The following is a 20,764-nucleotide window of genomic DNA, read 5'->3' on the forward strand; positions in this document are numbered from 1 at the left end:
CTCAGGCATGAAGCTTGGAGGACCAGGAGATGTGCTGAGCGGGACATTTCTCAAAGACCAGGGAGAGTCGCTCTAGCACCTGAGTTCCTCTACTTGTGAAGGTGCTGGCAAAGCCCAATGAGGAGCTGTGGCAGCAGCAACCAGCATGGTAATCTAGAGATGGATCCCAGGCTCCCATCGGGGATGCCCAGGGCTAAGGGGTATTGCTGATCACCAGAGATGTTATCTTCCCATTTCACCTTGATGACCTCTTTTCAGTAGTGTCTAGATCAGAGGAGTGGGATGAATTGGGAGATTGGGAATGACAAATGTACACTATTGATGCTACGTATAAAATAGATAACTAATGAGAACCTACTGTGTAGCTCAGGGAACTCTACTCAGTGCTCTGTGGTGACCTAAATGGGAAGGAAATCCAAAAAAGAGGGGATATATGTATACCTATAGCTGATTCACTTTGCTGTACAGTGGAAACTAACACAACATTGTAAAGCAACTGTACTCCAATAAAAATTAATTATAAACAAAAATAGTGTCTAGATCAGACCTTGGTTAACAAACAACGGCCCATGGGCCAAATCCAGCCTTCTGCCGCTTTCTGTATGACCTGTGAGCTAAGAATGATTTTTACATCGATTTTTTTTTTTTTCACGTGGACATCTAGTTATTACAGCATCATTCGTTGAAAAGATTGTCTTTTCTCCATTGTGCTGCCTTTGCACTCTTGTCAAAGAGCAGTTGACTCTGTTTGTGTGGGTCTGTGTCTGGACCCTCGCTTTTGTTCCACGGGTCTGTTTGTCTATTCTGCCAGTATCATCCTGTAGCTTTATTGTAACTTTTGAATTTGGGCAGTGTCAGTCCTCCGACTTTGTTCTTCCCCTTTGATATTCTGTTAGCTCTTCTGGGTCTTTTGCCTCTCCGTATAAACTTTAAAATCAGTTTGTTGATATCCAAAAAGGTTTTTACATTTTTAAATGGTTGAGAAAAATAAAAAGAAAGGTATTTAATGGTACATGAAAATTCTATGAAATTCAAATGTCTCTATAATTTGTCTACATGTTATCTATGGTGGCTTTCACAGTACAACAGCAGGGCTGAGTATTTGTGACAGAGACTGTGTAGTCTGCAAAATCTAAAATATTGACTATATTGAAGAAGTTTGCTGAGCCCTGGTCTAAATCTTAGGCTGTGACTTACACTTAGTTTGGTTCTGAGCACGGCCCATGGGCCGGACTGCCCGTTTTCAAATCCTTCCATCGCCAGGTGTTCACTGTGTCACCTTTAAAATGTCACTTACCCTTTCTGGGCCCGTTTCGTAACTGTAAAGTGGGGATGATAGCATTTCTCTCATCGAGTTGTTGTGAGGAATAAATGAATTATTTCACGTAAGTGCTTAGAACAGGTCCTGGCACCCAGAAGCTGCATGTTAAGTGTTGAGTCCCATGTACATTTTTATCCCGGCTTAAAAACAGTGTTACCAAAATGGTCTCAAATCTCTGCCCTGCGAATTCACCTACCCCACTACCCCCAGTGATGATCATCTTAAAACACACCCTGTCGTCTCTTCAAAGACTGGTCATGGCTTCCTGTTGCCTGTGGAGCAGCCTGGCATTCACAGCTCCACAGCCCAGCTGCCGTCTGTCTGGGCAGCCTCATCTGCCCTGCCCTGCACTCCCCTCCAGCTATGAACCCTTTGCTCCAGCCCTTCCAAGCTCTCCCTGTTTGTCCACACCTCAACACCTTCCCATCATGCGGTTCTTTCTGCACAGAAGCATTTCTTCCGGGCACTTCAAAAGGGTCACTGAGATCTGGGGGCAGGATACAAGCAACATTCCTGTTACGAGCTCCGGAGTGGAAATCAGTGCCTGATCTCACCGTGGGCGTGAAATGGAAATATACTCTTGTTCCTCATGAAACTCCAGATAAATTCTTTTCAGGGTCAGAAAGTAAAGCTGCAAAAGAAGGGTGGGGTAAAGAAATCAAGCGCTCTCCCCCAAGCCAGGCCTCCCTTCAGCCTTGTCTGATGCTGTCTGGGGGTTCTTGCATGATATGCCCTTCCAAGGAGTGTGCGCTCTGGGCAGAGAACTGGGTGGGGAGAAGCCAGGTGGAGCAAGGGAGCCAGACCTCTGATTACATATCAGTATCATAAATGTTTCTTGGAGGTGTTGAAGTAAGCATCAAGATTATGTAACAGTGTGAACAAAAAGCTCGTGATACATTAAAGGGAGCTTGTAGGATACAACGTTGCATCCACATTGATTACAACTGAATACAAAGTGTGACTGGTCAGGAGACTGATGGTGGACAGGAGGGTGTGAGCATATGAAACCACTCTTGGGCTAGAGGGGTAGTGGCACCGTGGGTGGTTGTCTTGGTTCCTTTATTTAAAAATGAGTGCTGTTTTTGTACACCACACTATCATTTCAGCAGCTAAAAGTTTGATGGTAGGTTTGATGGGAAAACTCATTAGCTTATAAAATGAGTCTCTCATTGTACATATATTATATTTTTAAAAAGGAAAAAAAATTAAAAGTTTTAAAAGACTGGCCCAAAGTAAGCTGGGACAAGGACAGTGCCTTAGCAGCTCTCCACCTGCCTTTTCTTCCTCTTTGCCTCACCGTCAGTAAGCCCACTGGAGACAGCCGCTGTCCAGCTACTGTGTATAGTTATGGCTAAGCTCACATCACCTTCAGACTGTTCCCAGATGTCCTCTGCCTTCCCTCATTTGTCCTGGATCCCCAAACAGCAGCAGCTATTTGTCCAACATTACTCTCCTGGAGAGTTCTGCCCTTCACTAAGGAACCAATAAAGGCATCTGTGGTAACATGCCCATGAATGATATAGGGTTATTGCTGACCCCTCCCAGGTAGCACTTTTGCTTTTCATCCTGGGGATTCTGATTAATAGGCTGCATTAATGGAAGCACAGTGTCCCAAACAACGGAGGTGATAGTGGAGGAATGGAACCTGGACTTTCCTAACACAAGGGACGTTACTGAGCAGGGCACATAGCTTGGGCAGGGAGGAAGGGCACGAGAGCTGCAAATCTGGGCGGGAGTTAATTTCCAGCTAAATAACCTGAACTGTTTTTGCTTTCTTTTAGGAACTACCCAGGCCCGTACCTCCCCTGGAGAGAACACACTGGAAGAGCAGCTATGGCCAGAGGTCAGGGCTTTGTCCTCACGGGAGGGGGAGCGAGTTCCCTTCTAGAGGGTGAATCTAAGTCTTGATGCAAGTTGGCAGGTTCCCTCCCTGAGGGCTTGAGGGAATGGGCTAGATGAGCGGCTTCTCCAGGGACAGCAGGGCTGCCTGGCAGAGCATACCTGTATCCCCTGGAATTTGGGGCTCATCATCCCTGCAGGGTGAGCAGATGGTCCCCAGAAGTGTCTGGAAAGATTGTAGACGGGCTGGTCATCTCTGAGAGCCTTGAAGCAGATGCTGTGAGTTATCTGAAGGCATCCGGGTGAGATCTTCCCAGAACATCTACAAGATAAGAGTTGAGAGTAAATGCTTTATCTCTTACCGAAATTGGTAATTCACGAGAAATTAACTTGTGTCTCCTGGTGACAGAGAGATGTGGTCAAGCAACTCATTTACTGCACGTTTTTCCCCCATTGGAGTATTTCCCCTTCCACTCTCAATTCTGGGGAGAAAACATAATCTCCCTTCCCAGAGCCCTACATGTGGTTCACAGAAGCAGAGGCTGGTCTGGATTTTCACAGGCATCTGAGGAGGCCAAGTGGTCTTGAGGACCGCAGCACTGGTCACCCAGTCCCTCCTGTGCTCTCAGCAGCCCCTCTGGGCTTAGGACACATTCCGCTCCAGTGGGAATGTGAGAGCCTCCCAGTTTCCACTTTATCCAGCTACCAGCAGCACATAGCATAATGCCTCATACCTACTTTTGTGTAAATAATCAAATCTAAAGAAAGCAAGCAGGTAATACAAAACACATCATAGGGTAGAATAGATTTAAACATTTTTTCAGTCTAGATATACTGGGTCTCTTCTTAATGATTTCCTTTTTATTGTAAAATATACATAAAATGTACCCATTCTTGAGTATACAGTTCAGTGGCATTAAGTATATTTGCATTGTTGCTACACCTGTCACCACTATCCATCTCCAGAACTTTCTCGCTATTCCAAGAATTGTTCTTATTCTTTATCCTCCCTCCCTCTCCACCCCACTGTTCTGGGGTATCCTTAACTGCCATCTGCTAAAATCACTGTCAATAGGCACGTGTCCCGTTTTACTAGGTGAGCTGAGTAAGGGGTTAGAAGCACATGACTGTGGAAAATTGTTGCTTCTGGATTTTGAGCCTAGTACAACAAGTACCCGGTCATTTCTACACCAAGTTTTCAGGACCTGTAATATTTCCATACAAGGCAGTTGATGTTTCCGCTGTTCGGTTTCAGTGGCAGAGCCTGAAGGGTTTCCCATTCTCATGCAACTCAAAGAAGTCAGGATCTGATGCGCCTTCTGACTCAGGTATGTGCCGCTGAGCCAGGAAGGCCCGCGTCTTCTCTCTGGTGTGGCCAGCAGAGGCTCCAGCACTACTCCTCTTGCACTTTTTGGCTGTTCAAGCCCTCTCTCTTTCCCATCCTTAGTCCTTCCTCTTTTGGCCCCCTCAGTCATTCCTGTGGAGGGACACAGCCCAACACACCACGCAGAGATAAAACCGGCATGACCCCACAGTGGCTTGCCTGGGTGAGGGCACCCTCTGGGAGCTCACCTCCAGGTGGGTAGAACTGAGTCACAGGAGCTGTGGCTTGGAGCTTGGTCACTCACGTGCCTTCCCCAATCCTGTAATGTAGCCACAGTGGCAGCTCTAGACATTATTCCTGTAATGGGCTACATTTATCTAATACCTGGATGCCATGAACGTTGCTCTTGAGCTGGTCCTCTTCTCCAGCCTTATCCTATCACGTGGCTGCATTATAAACTGTGTTTAATGGATTTGTTTATGTTTGCATTGTACTGACTTACCAGGGTTTCCAGTAAAGCATGCTATTCTCACTGTTCTGTCATGTAAGGAATGTGGGTAGAAAAAGAAATTGATGTACTTCTTAGGAAGTGGCTTCTTTGGGAGGCTTACCTTGAATGCCCCCATAACATGACCGAGGCATATATCAGTGGTTTCTAAAGAAACTTAATTCTAAGGATGCTGGGGGCCCAAGTAGGTCACGGAGGCTTCCTGGTGTACCATTTGCACACAGCTTGCATCTGATGTTTATGTGTGTTCACAGGCTTTGCGTCCTTCAAGCTAACATGAACCCTTTTGAACCCAGATGGTTTTCATTGTAATTTGCTGCTCTCTCACTCATGAATGGTAGCCCAGAAGTGCAGAGCCAAGGGGTAGAGGGAAGTAAGAGGCAGAAAGAGGGCCAGGTGAGAGGGAAATGAGGGCTGTGAGTGACCTTCCATGGGACACCTATTTGGAGATACTGAGTCCAGTTAGCAGTGTGGCCTCCAGAGAGGAGTGAGCCTCTCTGGAGCAGGTTTCCAGGGCTCCCAGCAACTGCCTGATCTTCAGCTTCCCGCTCCCATGGCCAACAGGCACAGCCTCAGCAGCTGTCCTTGGGGTGGGGGACATGGGTCTGCTTCTCCCATTTGGCGCCCTTGGCCCGCACCGTGGGGAACATAGATCTGACCTTCTTACATGCGTTCTTGTCTTTGCAGTCCACTCCCTGAGCCCTTCTGATATTAAACTTGTGGCAGCCATTGGCAATGTGGAAACTGTGAGTTTGGCAAGGAGACGGAGGTGGGAGGTACAGGGTTTGGGACTGGTGACCTTCTGAATGAGCTGCTAGTAACCGGGCAGAACGCTTCGTTTGGGGAGAGAAGGGCATTCTCTGAGTTGGAAAACATCCTAAACTCTAGGGTTCTGAGTTGATGTTGTTTTGACTTAAATGAAATGAACGCCTCCCTTTACATTAGGATGAAGAAACTTTTGGAGTTTCATGAAAAAATCAAACCTAATGATAAATTAAGTCAAAGGTCACACAGAATTTTAAAAGTAATCTCTTAAACTTTCTCTTTATGAGATGAAGAACAAAAATGTCCTTACCTGCATGGTAAATGTTTAAAAATACACCCTTCTTTGCTAATAGGTTGTAAGTGGTATTGTTCTATATGGTCAGGTAACAGAGAAAGAAAGCAATAAGAAGGGAAGGATGGAAAGAGAGAGGAGAGAGGAGGTGAGCAGAAAGAGAAGAGGGTTGGAGAGCAGAGCAGAATTTCCAGTGTGATTCCCCAGTCAGTCCTGGCTTCCCACAGTCCCACCTGCTCTGGTCTCAGCACTGCTGCCCCCCAAGTCCTAGCAGCCCCCAGCCGAACAGACAACTAATCAGGTGTTCTCAGCTCTGCCCTGGGGCCCGGCTGTACCTCCTGCACCAGAACCAGGATGCCCCTGCCTCTCCCCTCCTGTGCCTTCCTCCTGCCACTACCTACCACATGTCCTTCCCCATGTCCTTCCGTGTCCCTGCTGCACTCTGTACCCCCTGCAGCCTCAGCCCCTGCCCCTGGGCCCAGCCGGCCTCCTCGCTGCAAGCCCCATCCTGCTACCCCACGCACAGCGCCAGCCGTGTGTAAAGGATGGGACTTCACATTAGAAAACTGACCAGGGCCCAGTGAAATCTGCAGCCAGGGCTCCCGCCCTTGTTCTGTTCTACCTGTGATGGTGGTGTTAAAACTGCACGTGACTGTGCGTGTGCGTGTGCGTGTGCGTGTGTGTGTATGAGGGTGAAGGTGGAGGTTTCCCAGTAGGAGGGATGTGAAGGGGGGGATTGGAATAATGAGAAAAGAGGTTTCATGTCACGCAGAGCACACTGACTCCGCCGAGCCTGTGTGTCCCCGCATGCTGATCGCTACATCACAGAGCCAGGAATGTGTGACACCAGCTGGAGGACTCGAATTCTCCTTCCTTGGGCAGGAAAATTCACTGCAGGGAAATCTCCACCCCAAGTCAGGTTTCTAAAGTTAAACCAATCAACAGTTTCCACTGTCTGGTCCCAGCTCTGAGAGAGTTCTTTCGCTCATGAATTATTCATCCCCACATCTCCTGCTGTCACCCAGCTCACCCTTTCTCCTCCCGGGAGCCCGAGGCCCAGGGCGCTGGGAGACGGTTTCAGTCCATGACGGTCTCCTAGCCCCAGGATCATTATCATCACACTGACGGGCACCTCAACCTTCAGGGTGAGCCCTGAATGCACAGTTCTTAGGAGGCTACCTTCCTCTGTCTGCCCTGAGAGTCAGCTGTCATGAGCTTAGCCTGGTTTATAAAAGACATCAGACCGGGGAAAAATAATGGAAGACAGTGAAATGAAAAAGACGGAAGTCTGTAAGGCCCACGCTTTTGCTTCGAGTTCCTGAGGCTTTCTGTCGCCAAGGCCGATCGCTTACTTGTATCCATGACTAGCACTTGTTTGTCTCATTGCTGTGGACTTCCTTTTCCTCACAGAACGTTAAAGATCAGATTCATCAAAATTATTTTCAAACTAACACTCGTGATACATGTTCAGTATAAGAAAGAAATCAAAGCACATGTAGATAGTATAAAATATGGAAGACCTCATTCACATCTCCTATTCTCTTGCCCCAACACACACACACACACACACACACACACACACACACACATACTCTCCAACATATAGGGTGAGAGAGAGAGAGAGAGAGAGAGAGAGAGAGAGTGTGTGTGTGTGTGTGTGTGTGTGTGTGTGTGTGTGTGTGTGTGACCTAAATAGGGTTATACTGCAGTATACTAGCTGTGACTTTTTTTCCCCCTTAGCTAAGAGTCACAGACATTTTCCACGTCAGAGAGGTTATAATCCACTATATCAAATTCCATGAAGCCAGGGCTTGTGTCTCACTTACTTGTGTGTCTCCAGTACAGGCAGCCAATGAAGAGTGTGGGGAGAAAATGGCGGCAGCGGGCAAAATGGTGGCATGGGAGTTTGAGGGGTTTGTCCCAGCCTTCCCTCTGTGACCTCCCCCTGAGCTCTCCCCCACTCTCTCCACCTTGTTCCTCCTGTTCTCTCCTTTCCTTCCCCTCACCACCCCCATCCAGCTTTCCTGAGGGAAACCTCTGCTGTCAATCAGCTCCCGTTCGGTTGGGCACAGGCTATCCCCCTTGCCTCGGCCCTGGAGGCTAGCCTCCCTCAGGACTTCTCCTGTCTGGCATCCTTACGCTCCCTGACTTGCATCTGTGTGTGATTTTCTGTTTAATGTGTTACCTTTCCCTGGAAATTTTCCTTTCGAGCTCCCTCTTATTGAGAAGTAGAGAGGACTCCATCCCAGTTAGAGGAAGGTCAGGGTCAGCCTGCCCTCCCAAGATGGCCCCAGAAGTGTGGCCCAGTTCTACAGACTGAATGGCTGTCGTTGGAGCTGGGTTGTTAAGGACAGGCAGGTCCTTTGAAGGGAAGCAACAGCAGGCTGGGTGTAGGTAGTGCGGGTACAGCATCACCTGTCAGCACCACAGACACTGTCTTCTAGGAGTTCTGAGAGAGAAAATTGGTGTCAGAACCTGTGAAAATAATACTACTGACAACCGCTAATATGTCCTGGGCACTTTCTGTGTACTGGGCACAATTCCAAGCAATTCCAAGCATCCCTACGTACTGGGCACATCCCAAGCATCAAAAATTAGTATCGAGCAAGTACATATTGGGTACTTACGATGTGTCAGGCACTGTTCTAGGTCCAAGGAATATAATCAAGGACAAAACAGACACAAATTCCTGCCCTCGTGGTGCTTACATTCTAGGCAAGGGAGACAAACAATACACAAATACATTTTAGATTATGGAAGATCACAATGAAACAATCTATTTTGTTTCTATGTGGGATGTTAATATTCTACAGTGATGCATTTAAGTCTAGGCTCTCTCACCCAGTTTTCTATTCTGAAGAAGATGTTTATACCTTTTATTGCTCTGAGTTTGAACCAACAAGCTTTGGAGAAAACCTAACCTTCTTTCTTCCCTCCCTGAAAAACGAACATGGGTGGGTTTGGCCTTTTTCTGGATCCACGGGTTCCCTTTTGTTGGTGGGGGGCGGGTGTCTGGCAGGCAGCTGGGGTCTCCCCAGGACAGGATCTGCAGCCATCCCTGGCTGGGCTGCTCACACCTTGCATCTTTTCCAGCCTCCAGACTCAGGGACGGATGACCTGGAGAAGCAAGAATGGTAATTGTCCTGGAACCACAGAGCAACAGAGTTGAGAGGAGCCTCAGAGCTGATCCGCTCTCATCTCCCTGCTTCACTGGCAGGGAAACCCGAGGGCCAGGGAGGAGACACCTGCTCCAGGCTCACTTAGGATCAGGCGGCAGAGTGGGGACCAGAATGCAGCCTCCTGCCTCTGTGGCCAACACTCCCCGTGCCCGGGAATCCCCCGAATAAGGGGAATAAGGGAGGAATAGTGGGAAAGGCCGAATGTGGGATTCTTGCTTCCTTCCTCCAGTCTCCTTGCTCTGCCCTGGAGGAAGCTAGCAGGGTTGGACCAGGGTCAGGCTCGTTCAACACGGGGTCTGCATCCTCTTCCAACTTTGGACCAGACTAACGGGGGCGGGGAGGAGGGTCCAGACCTGCTCACCCCCTTTTGGTGACTCCATTGCCATCTGAGGTGTGTCTCTGTCTCCAGGAAGGATAAACCAGAACCTGAGCAATGCTAAGCCGACGCTTGTTATGAAAGAGACCACAGCAGTTGGGGGCAAGGGTTGGCAGACGACAAATGCAGTCTGAGGCTTACATGCTTGCTTCTACTTGCAGGACTGAAAGCGAGGGACCACAGGCGTGCATGGGAGTGGTGACCGGTGAGTTCTGTGTTTTCGTGGCCAGAATCCAGATTGTCCCTGTCCCTCCCGACACAGCAGCATTTCGGTTAGTAAAGAGGATGTACCCTACTGGCCACCTCAGGACAGGGCCTGAGGAAAGGGGGAGGCATTCTGAGAGGACAGATAGGGAGCCAGGGTATGAAAAGACACATTCCCTGAAAGGAGGGCATGAGAAACGTATCTGAGAGTCCCTGAGCAAAGAGACTCCGGGAGACATTGGGTTAAGCTTCGGAGACATGGGAAAGGGGTCAGGGGGTGGCTGGACCAGAGTCCTGAGGCTGCTTCTCCCCCGGGACCCCAGGGCTGGACTTACAGCACTTCATTTGGGAACCTGTCCACCATTCACTGCCTCCACCTCCTATCCCCCCATCACACCAAGGAGAAGACCCATCTCTGATTTTCAGTTTATTTCATTTTGTAGCAATTCCCTTACTTACAAAATAAATACCTCAGTTGGATTCAGGAAAATGAAATGAGAAGAATGAAAACCAACCGTAATCTTGCTATCTAGACATAATCATTGTTAACATTTTGACCTTTTTATATATGAACGTGCCTAGGAATATGCTATCTCTAACCTGGTTTTTTTCACTTAGTATCAGAGGTCCCTTGCAAGTAGATTAAGTCATCCTGGAACCCCTGAGTCCCTTAACGTCGGCTGAATTAGCCTGGTGGATAGAGTCACCTATGCTTGGTGCTCACAAGTCGAGAGCAGGGACACCGCTTTTCACTCCATAATTAGAGTGAGGAGACTCGGGCAACAATGCAGACGCTCTGCTGAGCTGACACCTAGCAGAGCGTGAGGACCAGTGAGGTAGCTGGTATCCTGTCAGTTCAGCCAGTGAATTTCACCAAGGGCCTGGGATTACGAGGCTCCCTGCAAGGCTTGGGATAAATAAGGGACTCGTCCTGCCTTCAGCCCTCGCCATCCAGCAGGAGAGGCTGAGGCCTGGTATGCAGCCCTCCAGGATCTGATTGACAGGTGAGAGGGTACTGATGGCCCAGGTGGTGGGAGGGTCCCCATCTGCTGCCTGCACAGTGTCAGCTCCCTTCAAAGGCGGCCCCTCTAAAGCCGCCTCCTGGATTCCCGTCCCACAAAGCCCCAGGCACTCGCGGACGGGGGCAAAAAGCAAGGGGGACTGGGGCGGGGCAGTGCAACCTCCCTGCCGTGACACTCTCCCCACTCTGCCCTCTCTTCTCTGGGGAGCAAGACGCAGCCTAGCTGCTCCTGACAGCACTATTTTTAGCGGTCCTGTGGCTGTCAGCTCTGGGACGAGTTTTCTGCGTGTTCCCCGGAGATCTCCCGCCCTGCTGTCGCTCTCAGGAGGAGGGAGGATGGCAGGAAGGCAGCCTGCCCGGGTCCCTGTCCCAGCACACTTTCCCGAACGAGTCAGTAGCACAGGACAGTGAAGAGCTTTGGTATCCGAGCGCTCGGGCTCGGATCCCAGCCGCCTCAGGCAGCCCCGAGACCTCGGGGAGCTAGCTTGGCTTCCCGCAGCTTCAGGATTCCTTCACACACACCTAAGTGCTTAGCGCTTGGCCTGGCCTAGCACCTGACCAATGCTCTTTTTTTCCAGCTCCCTTTACTTCTAGGGCCCTGCTACGAGGTTGACCTCACAGCCCAAGGCAGGCCATGCTTCGGAACAGGGGCAATGACCCTGGTACCTCACCCCAAAGGGGGTCAGTCTTTACAGGTGACCCCTGCATGCCGAGACCACGGCCTCAAACCAGCTCTCTCTTTAGTCCTTTCAGATGTCATCAGACACTTCAATCCATCTGTCCTGAGGCCCATCTGCAGCCCCGGGAAGGGAGTGGTACCCCATAGTGCTGCTGAGTAAGCTCTTCTTCTGACACTTTGCGGGGTTGTGCGCTCCTGTCAGTCCTGGGTTTCTAGATGGGAGGATTTGGGGTGGCGGGCTGGAAGAGTCAGAGGCTTAAAACTAGAGATCTGTGTTAAAGCCAAAGCTTATCTCTTGCGCTGATTTGAGTCTGCTTGATGGGCCTAACTTAAAAAAATCAGGTCAATGTCTGCCGTCCAGAGCCCAGGAGTGATGTAGTGTAGCCTCCAGCTCAGAGACTGGCATGTGGGCTGAGGCAAGGGGCAAGCTTCCGGCCCTCAACAAAGTGGTATTTAACCGATTTTTCTCTCTGCTTCCCTCCCTCTGTGCAGAGACTTGTGGATTCAGGCAAAAGAGCTGGTGAGGAGCATGAAAGAGAACCAGGTAAGAATCCATCCGGCTCTGTTGGGGGCCATCTGTGTTTGCTGAGAGGCAATCAGGCAGCTGACGCCCTGGGGCCATCCTGCCCTGAGCTAGGCAACCAGTGTGGCCTGGGCCCTCGGAGACTGCCTTTCCCCTGGTGATTCTCTGGGGGCCAGTAAAATCCTGGGCCACTTCTCATGTTCCCAATGTGGTCCTGCCGAAAGTCAGCAGGTGGGCTAAATAACTTCCTGCTCAGCAAGATGGTTGACAGCTTGGGTTCCAGAGGGAGACCAGTTTGAGTGGGAATCCTGAACTTCCACCTATTAGCTGTGTGACGTTGGGTAAGGCGCTTAACCTCTCTTAGCCTCAGTTTTCCCACTTAAGAAATGCGAGTAATAAAATGACCTGCAGCACAGGGCTTAGGGTGGATTCAATGAGGTGTTGGATGTGCCTGGCACACAGAGGCAGTGCTCAGTGCAAGCCTGCAGCTGTCATGGTCCCTGAAGTGGCCACTGCTGTCGTTATTAATTACGATACCCATTTTAGTTCTTGGGTGGAGGCTTCTGTAACATACATGCTGGGGCCCTGGTCTCCACTCTTCTAGCAGTTCAGACACTCTTTACTCAGAAACTCCCATATGGACTTGTAATTAGCCACCTCTAATCTTTTGTGCTCTCCTTATGAACAAGTATCAAATCAAGGCAAGCCTTGCTACCAAGCTGGCTCTAACCAGGGTCTCAGCCTGGATCCCTGGAACCAAGGGAAACCACTTTTAAGGCCAGTCACGCATTCATTAAAGAGTTCAGGCGTTCAAGCCAGGTCATTCCAGGTTATACAAGGACGGGGGCAATTACAGGAGTGATGCCAGAAGTTTATTTTTTGTTCCACATAACCCATGTTCATTAGAGAAAGATCAGAAAACACCAACAGAAGAATATTAAAATCATCCTTAAGCATGATGCCCAGAGAGAATTACTGTTCCCAACTTGGTGTACACTCCCTTCCACATGTTTTCCAAGCACGTTTATCTGTCTCTACTTTATAAAACAGGGACGTTACTAGATGTAGAGACTTCTTATAATCCGCTTTTCTCGGTATCCTATTTCCCATGACAATAATTACGTTTCCCAGCATCGTTTTAACGATGTTTACATGGTGTTTTGTCTTATGAGCATTCCACAACTCACACAGCAGTCCTCTGTTTTAGACATTTATATTGTTTCCAGTTTTTGACTCTTATGAACAAGGCTTGGATCGAATGGTAAGCCCTTTAAAAGAGAAAAAACAGTTTTGATAAGTTTTGCCAGACTGCCTCGTAGAGCAGTTTATACCACTTTAAATTCCCACCATATACACCTCCTTTTGGGGAAAAAAAAAAATCCATACATATGGTTTTATGGGGGTGGGTGTACGAAATGGAAAGACATGCAAAGAAAGCAGTTCTGTTGGCTTCAGGTTTCACCACCGTCTCTTTTCGATGCTATTGTCCTTTCTTCCAGCAACTTGACTTTCAGAATGACTGGAAGCTCATCACCGTGTTCTTCAGTAACACTAGCCAGTGTCACCTGTGTCCCTCCGCCCAACAGGTAAACCGCAGGCTGGGAGGCAGAGGGATTGCAGATGCTGGGGTGGGTGCAGAAGGAACTAAACCTGCCTGATCTACATCTGGCAGGCTGGGCCTGATAGCACCTGTTTCAGAGTGCTGCACCTGTGCAACAGGTGATAGCACCTGTTTCAGAGTTAGGACAGGCAGGCAGGTAGAGAGACAGACAGATGTCTAAGGGCTCAAGGAAACATTGGGGGAGAGGTATTTTTAACTTACCATCCTTACCATTCAGGAAAAGGAAACCATGGTATAGATAAGCTGAGTCAATGGTCATTCTGCACCTGAGGAAAATCCGCTTCCTAGTTCAAAAATCATTTTGCCTCCTTTAACTCTGATTTCGTTTGAATGCTGAACTTAGGAAATAAAGCAGTACTTTTGATAACACCTCTTGAACTCTAGCTCACCGTGAACCCTAGTTTTAGTGGGAAGTTGTCTAGTTTTTTATTAGGTAGACTACATCTTCCAGGCTCTTTGGCGTTGCCAGGAATGAGATATGAAACGTGTGACTTTTAAAATATTTAGGTGGGTGACTGACTGTGACTTAAGTCTTTATTGACAAGTGTCCAGGTTAGGATCAACTGAAAGTGAGAGGGTGGCTTAGAGGCCTAGGCTATGGTGACGTAAATGGCACACAGACGACCCTTCTGGAGCCTGAAGCCTAATTGCCACCAAGCTGGCCCTGCCAACTTACGGCAGTTCAAAAACCTGCCCACTGTCCTTTCAGCAGCCTTCCAGGGCCTCCACCAGGCCATGGCACAGGCAAGGGTGAAGTTTCTTGAGATGCTGTCCTCTTCTTTTCTGTGCCCCTCTCCCAAATACGTACTCTTGCCTTCCTCCAAATGCCCCATGACCCCTGCTCCACCACCAAAATCCCCTCCCTTTAGTGATGTTAGGCCCTGGGAGAATGCTGACAGAAGCCCACCTTCCCTAATCAGCTCTTTTTTTTTTTTTTCCTTTATAGTTGATATAGATTTGATTAAATTTTAGTAGTAATTCTTACAGCTCTGATAACTCTAACCAGGAAGATTTGGTTCTTCCAGAACTATTATTTCTTTTGATATTTTATTAAGCTCATATATCACTGAAGCACCCTGTTCTTAGCAAAGTATGAAGAGGTGGGATTGGGTACATTTTGTACTGTATCCTTAGTGATCTGTAATTACATCTTTATTGGAGTATAATTGCTTTACAATGGTGTGTTAGTTTCTGCTTCACAACAAAATGAATCAGTTATGCATATACATATGTCCCCATATCTCTTCCCGCTTGCGTCTCCCTCCCTCCCACCCTCCCCATCGCACCCCTCCAGGCGGTCACAAAGCACCGAGCTGCCTAATGAGCTCTTGTTAAACAATATTCCTGCAGATCTCCTGGGTTTGTGGCATATAGATCTTGAAGCTTATTCTACTTCACCTCTGTTTTCTCCCATACCAAGTGAAATTTCCACGCCCTGTTTAGTCTCTGCACCACCCCCTGCTCTTTGGCCATTAGCCACACCAACATTTACTCATGAATTTACACATTCATGCATTGAAATGCTCGAACAAGCATTTAGGCGTTGCTGCATTCCTCTATATATCCACGCATCCATCCATCCACGCATCCACGCATCCATCCCTAAGTTATCTATTTATGCATCAATTCATTCTCTCTTCTTACACGCAGGCACACATTATTATATTTATGATGAGTTTGTTCATGCTAGCATTTGTTTGATTTTTTAATATTTGAATGTATTCATTGATACTTACACTCATTCGTGATTTCTTCCATATATTTTATCTTGTGTTCGAGCATTCCTATGTGAATTCTTGCATTCTTTCGTGTATTTATTCCTTCAATGCATTACATGCATTCTTGAATACATACATGATGTATTCCTGTGTGCATTTATGCATTATTTATTTTTATTAACTTTTAGTTACACAAGCAGTGCACAGACGCTTTCTTCTTTTAAAAAAGGAAACATTATAGTTAAAGCTAAAATACCCTTTAGCCACCACCTCCAATCCTCTCTCTCTTTTTACTTCCAAACCTTTTGCCTATTTGTAAATCCTAGTATTCCTTTATGTGTGTGTATATAAGAGAGAGATTTAACATAAATAGTATTATATCGTATGTACCACTGAACAATTGTTTTTCACTAATCAAGTGTTTTTGAGATCGTCATGTTGATACATATGGATTGAGTTTATTCCTGTTACTTGCTAAATAGTATCCCACTGTGCGCATTTACTACATTTTATTTCACTATTTCTGTATTGATGGCCATGGAGGTGTTTCTAGTTTTCCACTAATAGAAACAATCTTGTTCATTTACTTGAACATGGTGGTTTTCTAAATAGTGATTATATTTCATTGTATTCAATTACAGTGTAATTTATCATATTTCAGATTATAGATTGAAGTATATTAGTGGGTCAAAAATCAGTTTAAAAGATTACAACCAAAAATTATAAAAAAAGAAATAGACTAGGCTCAACTATAAAAGATTAGAGTTCATTGCATGTAGTAAGGTAAGTGTTGGTTCGTGATTATTTTTGCTTCATTTATATATAGATATGTGTGTACCGGGTTGTGATGTGAAACATATCTCACACTGTGGGTCATGATCAAAGCAGTTTGAAGAAAGTGCCTTGAGTAGATTCGTAAACATAGAATTGCTGGTCATCAGATACGTACACTTTAAGTCTTAAAGGGCTGCCTAATTGCCCTCCAAAGGAGCTAAACACCTTTATATTCTAATATCCTGGGACCAATCCCCACATATAAGGGGCTTTTCCACGCCACCAAGCAATTCTCAGACACCGGCTGGGTGTCCTACAATTCAGCTCAATTCTGACACGATCTACCTGGAGACAGCGTCAGATCCCACAGGTTAGGAGCTCGGTCCTGCAAGACTGTCCCCACCCCCATTTCAGATGCCAGTCCCAAGTCCAGGTTGTCACCTGCGCTTCTGCCCAACTGGCTATAGATTGGAGGTTCCAACAAGCCCCTCGTTGAGTTCAGTTAATTTTCTAGAGTGGCTCACAGAACCCAGGGAGACATTTTACTTACTAGGTTCTTGGTTTATTATAAAAGGATATAATTCAGGAACAGCCAGATGGAAGAAATGCATAGTGCAAGGTATGGGGAAAGAGCGAGAAGCTTCCATGCTCTCTCCAGGTGGGCTACTCTCCCAGCACCTGCAGGTGGTCACCAACGGGGAAGCTCTCTGAACCCATCCTTTTGCGGTTTTATGGAGCTTCGTTACATAGTCAGGATCGACTAAATCATTGGCCAACGACAGTTGATTCAACTTCCAGCCCCAGGTTGGGTGGCGGTCGTGGGCAGGGGGACTGAAAATTCCAACTCTCTGATCCCAGGGTTGGTTCTCCTGGCAACCAGCCCCCATCCTTAGGTGTAGTCCCAAAGTCACCTCATTAACACAGCAAAATACACTTCTATGCTCTCATCACTTAGGAAATTCCAATGGTTTATGAGCTCTGTGCCGCAAAAGGGGACAAAAACCAAATATATACCTCGTATTACAAATGACAATATCACATATTCTCACCAGTGTCTGAGTGCCCCCATTCCCTACAACCTTTCCAACACTTGTAGTTATCAAAGCCAATGACTTTTTGTCAGTATGTGAAATCCCCTCAGGATCTAGTCGTGTTGATACATGTGGATTAGGTTTATTCACACTTAGAACCTCACACTTTTAATGGGTTGTAAACATATGACAAAAGTAGCCATGCTCCACTCCTGATTTCTAAATGGCTACATACCAGTGACTTAATCTCTGTAAATTGAACTCACTGAAGCGATGTTTACTATCATCCACTCATATTCCCACTGTATTGCATTTTTCCTTCCGTCTTGATTTTCCTTTTGCCCAAAGACCACCGAGGCTTTGGAGCCTAGAATAAATCCCACCTGCACTTCCATTTCCCCCAAAGGACATTGTGGCTCATGGTTCTGGCTCTCGACCTCCTTGGCCTGGGCTGGCTGGTTCCTCCCTTCACTCTTGCACTCTTGCTTCTGCAGCCCAGACCCAGCCCTCACCTCCTAGTCTCCCTGGTGGCGCTTCTGGCCACAGCTAACCAGGATCCCCCATCTGAGAAGCTCTTACACAGCACTTCTGCATCCCCAAAGCACATCCCAGGCATGGCCTCTCCCTCAGGGGTTGCTCTGCAGAGTCCCAGGGGCTGCAGGAGGTGCTCTGAGACTGTGGGTTCCAGGCTTCCACCTGACCTCACAGAGCAGCTCTGCCTTTAACTGTGGCATACATATAGCAGGTTTCCTGCAATAGTTCATGTGAGAAAAAGGTATTTTATTGTTAAGAAGAAATGTTAAACTCCGGTCCTGCCCTACTTAGGACCTGGAATTTTCCTCCCCTAAGAGACCTTTGGGCTCCTTCCATGGGGAATAGACAAGGGCTTGTGTCCACATGTGTTCTTTAGGGATTTCTTAAGACCAAAGCCGTAAGAGAGTAAGACCAGGAACCATTCATTAGGCAGTGATGGTGCTTCCTCAGGGCTGCTATGGTGGATGCAGCAATTCAAAGGCAGGTGCTTCAGAACTAACTAGTAACCTAGCTCATGGCAGTGACACAGGGATGCTTTTAGGGTCTGGACTCTTGCTTACTGCTCTCCAGTTAAAGTCTAGTTTTATGGAGTAAGAACAAAATTGCGAGAAGAGAAAAAATAAAGGAAAAGAAAAACAAAAACAAAGCCTAACACTGCAAAAACCTGTTACTGAATCAAGTTTCTTTGCCCCGTGCATGACAGGCCAAATGCTGGGACACCGAGGTTTGCAGAAAGAAAGGATTTACTCACCAGGCAGCCAAGTGAGGAGATGCGAGAACAAATCTCAAATCCACCTCGGGATATTTATGGAATAAAGAAGCGGGGCAGTCCGAGGCATGGGGAATGTGGGGGATAGGTGATTGGAGAGAAGAAAAAGGTGAGGTAATTGTTCTGAGCAGGTGCAACTAAGCTACAGGCTTCTTCAAGGGGACACATGCTTCTTCATGGGACGCATGTTCAGAAAATGGTAGTGTTAGCATGTTCTGAAGGTGGAGTTCTGGGCCCTCTGATGTCAGAAGGTCACTGATGGGACACTCAACACACGCCCAGTTGGAGGCCTCAACCAGTCTTGTCCAGTTGGAGCTTGAGCCAGTGAACAGCTGACTCCAAGTTCCTGAAACACAACTAGGACAAACATCTTATTATTTAGGCCATGGAACGCTTGGAGAACATGCAAGTTTTTATTAAAACAAAGGGAGCTTGATCAGTGAAGGCAGGTTACAGTTCATTATTTATTAAGCGAGTTGTAGGTTAAGGTATCTAATGGATGACAACACTTGGTTTCAAAAATATACCCATTTATTCGTTGCAGATGCCTTTAGAAACAGGTGTCAACATTTTGGAGGACACGCTGGCAGTATGGCTCAAGAAACCTAAAAGTGTTTGTGTCTTTTGACTGAATAATCTTACTTCTTGGAATAAATCCCGGATAAATAACTTGGTAGAAAAAGTTAAGTCTGGTTGTAGGCACATGTTTGGTAACAGAGCATTCTTCTGATTCTGGGGGCAAGATATGGAAATGTGTAAGTTCTTTTGAAGAAATGAGCTTTTTCCTGACTTCGAGTTATGGAGGAGTTTATCACGTGTGACCTTCTAGGCAGGGGACATTCTATAGGAGCATTATGTCTTCCACTAAGGAACAGGGACAGTTGGTGCCCCAAGGACAACCATTCAATACCTGGAAAGCCTAGGTGGGCCCCGATTCACTCTGTAGCAGTGAATCAGCACCTTGACTAAGAGGTTTCTAAATCAGGGTTTGCAGTCTGAGGAGACCCATACAGGGATTCCCCGAGGAAAGAGGGATGCCCTGCGTAAGATACAGGCAGTGAGGACCTTTCTAGACCGAAGTTCCTATGACTCCTAAGAAGGGAAAGTGTGATGCTTAATGTCATGCTCAGGGAGAGAAAAAATGAGACGAGCGGCTTTGTTGCTGGCTATGGCAGCAGACTGGGCTGGACTGGCTTCCAGAGGACAGCCTCGCGCCAAAGCGGGGACGCAGGAGCGGGAGGCCGCCCTCCACGCGGTCCCAGCCCGACTGATGGGCAGCTGTCTCCAGAGTCACCACCTGTGTCCCCCCCAGGAAACAGAACGGCTGCTAGGCCTGCTTTGTCTTCCTGTCTGAGCCAAGTCGCCTCAGGGGACAGCAGGTTTGCAAGCAGCTTAGGAATCTGTCTTGTTGCAAAGTTTATTTTTGTTTTGTTTTGTCTTTACACTGGAAAGGTAAACCCGGGTCATTTTTTGAAGTGCTCTCATTTGTTTATTTTCATTACCTGCAAGGAATTGGGTGGGAAGAAGGTGTCTTTAAATACCCAGTGACAGGAGCCCTTTTCTTAGGGTAGATGTGGCAGGGAAAGGTCTGATAAGAGTGCCGTGTGGAAGTTCTGAGGTTCATCTGGGTCCTTAAATCCAAGCGTTTCCCCTTTGGACCTGATTTTCTTCAGGTCAAAGTGATTCCATCAGTCTTTGGGAATAAATCTGGTCTCATGTCCCTCATGTGAGCTTTAGAATTGCCTTGGCCTTGGGTTCACCCTTCCCTGACACGGAACTTCTCATCTGGGAGAGTTTACTTTTTTCCTGGTGGGTGATGTGTTGGGGAAGTCAGAGAATGGACAAAAATCCCAGGAAGCTCTGGGAACTCTACACTTGTGTGTGGGAAACTGGGGTCTAGATGGAGCTTTTGTTACTATCATCTCTGTCGAGGGGGGATGGGGGGGTTGGGGAGGGGAAGGGACAGTCCAGTGTGAGCCTGGGCCTCTCTGCCCCGTGTCCCCCGTCCCCACCCACACTCAGAACATTTCTCCTTCCACAGCAAAGACACGTGACGAGCAGCATGGACCAGCTGACGAGAATGCTGGACTGCCTGCATCAGGAGGTGAGGTTGGCAGCTCCCTCAGCTTGGTGGGACCACGCGCCCGGAGCTCCCTCATGGGCACCTGCAGCAGCCGGGAGAAGTTGCCCTTCCATGGGGTGGGGGGACAGGTTCTGGTTTCTTTCAAATGGCCTCCACCAGGACGGGAAAATGGACTCCCAGGAGGAAGACCAAGACCCCAGGGA

General features: G+C 47.6%; 1 protein-coding gene across 1 annotated transcript in view; it reads left to right on the forward strand.

Moving 5' to 3' along the window:
* PLB1 (phospholipase B1) overlaps positions 1 to 20,764 on the forward strand; it is a 185,524-nt gene that overhangs the window by 76,331 nt on the left and 88,429 nt on the right. The window contains 9 exon segments of the mRNA XM_032652827.1: positions 3,103 to 3,164; positions 4,416 to 4,488; positions 5,680 to 5,738; positions 9,143 to 9,183; positions 9,766 to 9,809; positions 11,574 to 11,664; positions 12,001 to 12,052; positions 13,531 to 13,617; positions 20,520 to 20,582. Of these exon segments, the coding sequence (XP_032508718.1) occupies positions 3,103 to 3,164; positions 4,416 to 4,488; positions 5,680 to 5,738; positions 9,143 to 9,183; positions 9,766 to 9,809; positions 11,574 to 11,664; positions 12,001 to 12,052; positions 13,531 to 13,617; positions 20,520 to 20,582 (572 nt within the window).

Source organism: Phocoena sinus, chromosome 13 (genome assembly GCF_008692025.1).
Source record: "Phocoena sinus isolate mPhoSin1 chromosome 13, mPhoSin1.pri, whole genome shotgun sequence".
Lineage (NCBI taxonomy): Eukaryota > Metazoa > Chordata > Mammalia > Artiodactyla > Phocoenidae > Phocoena > Phocoena sinus.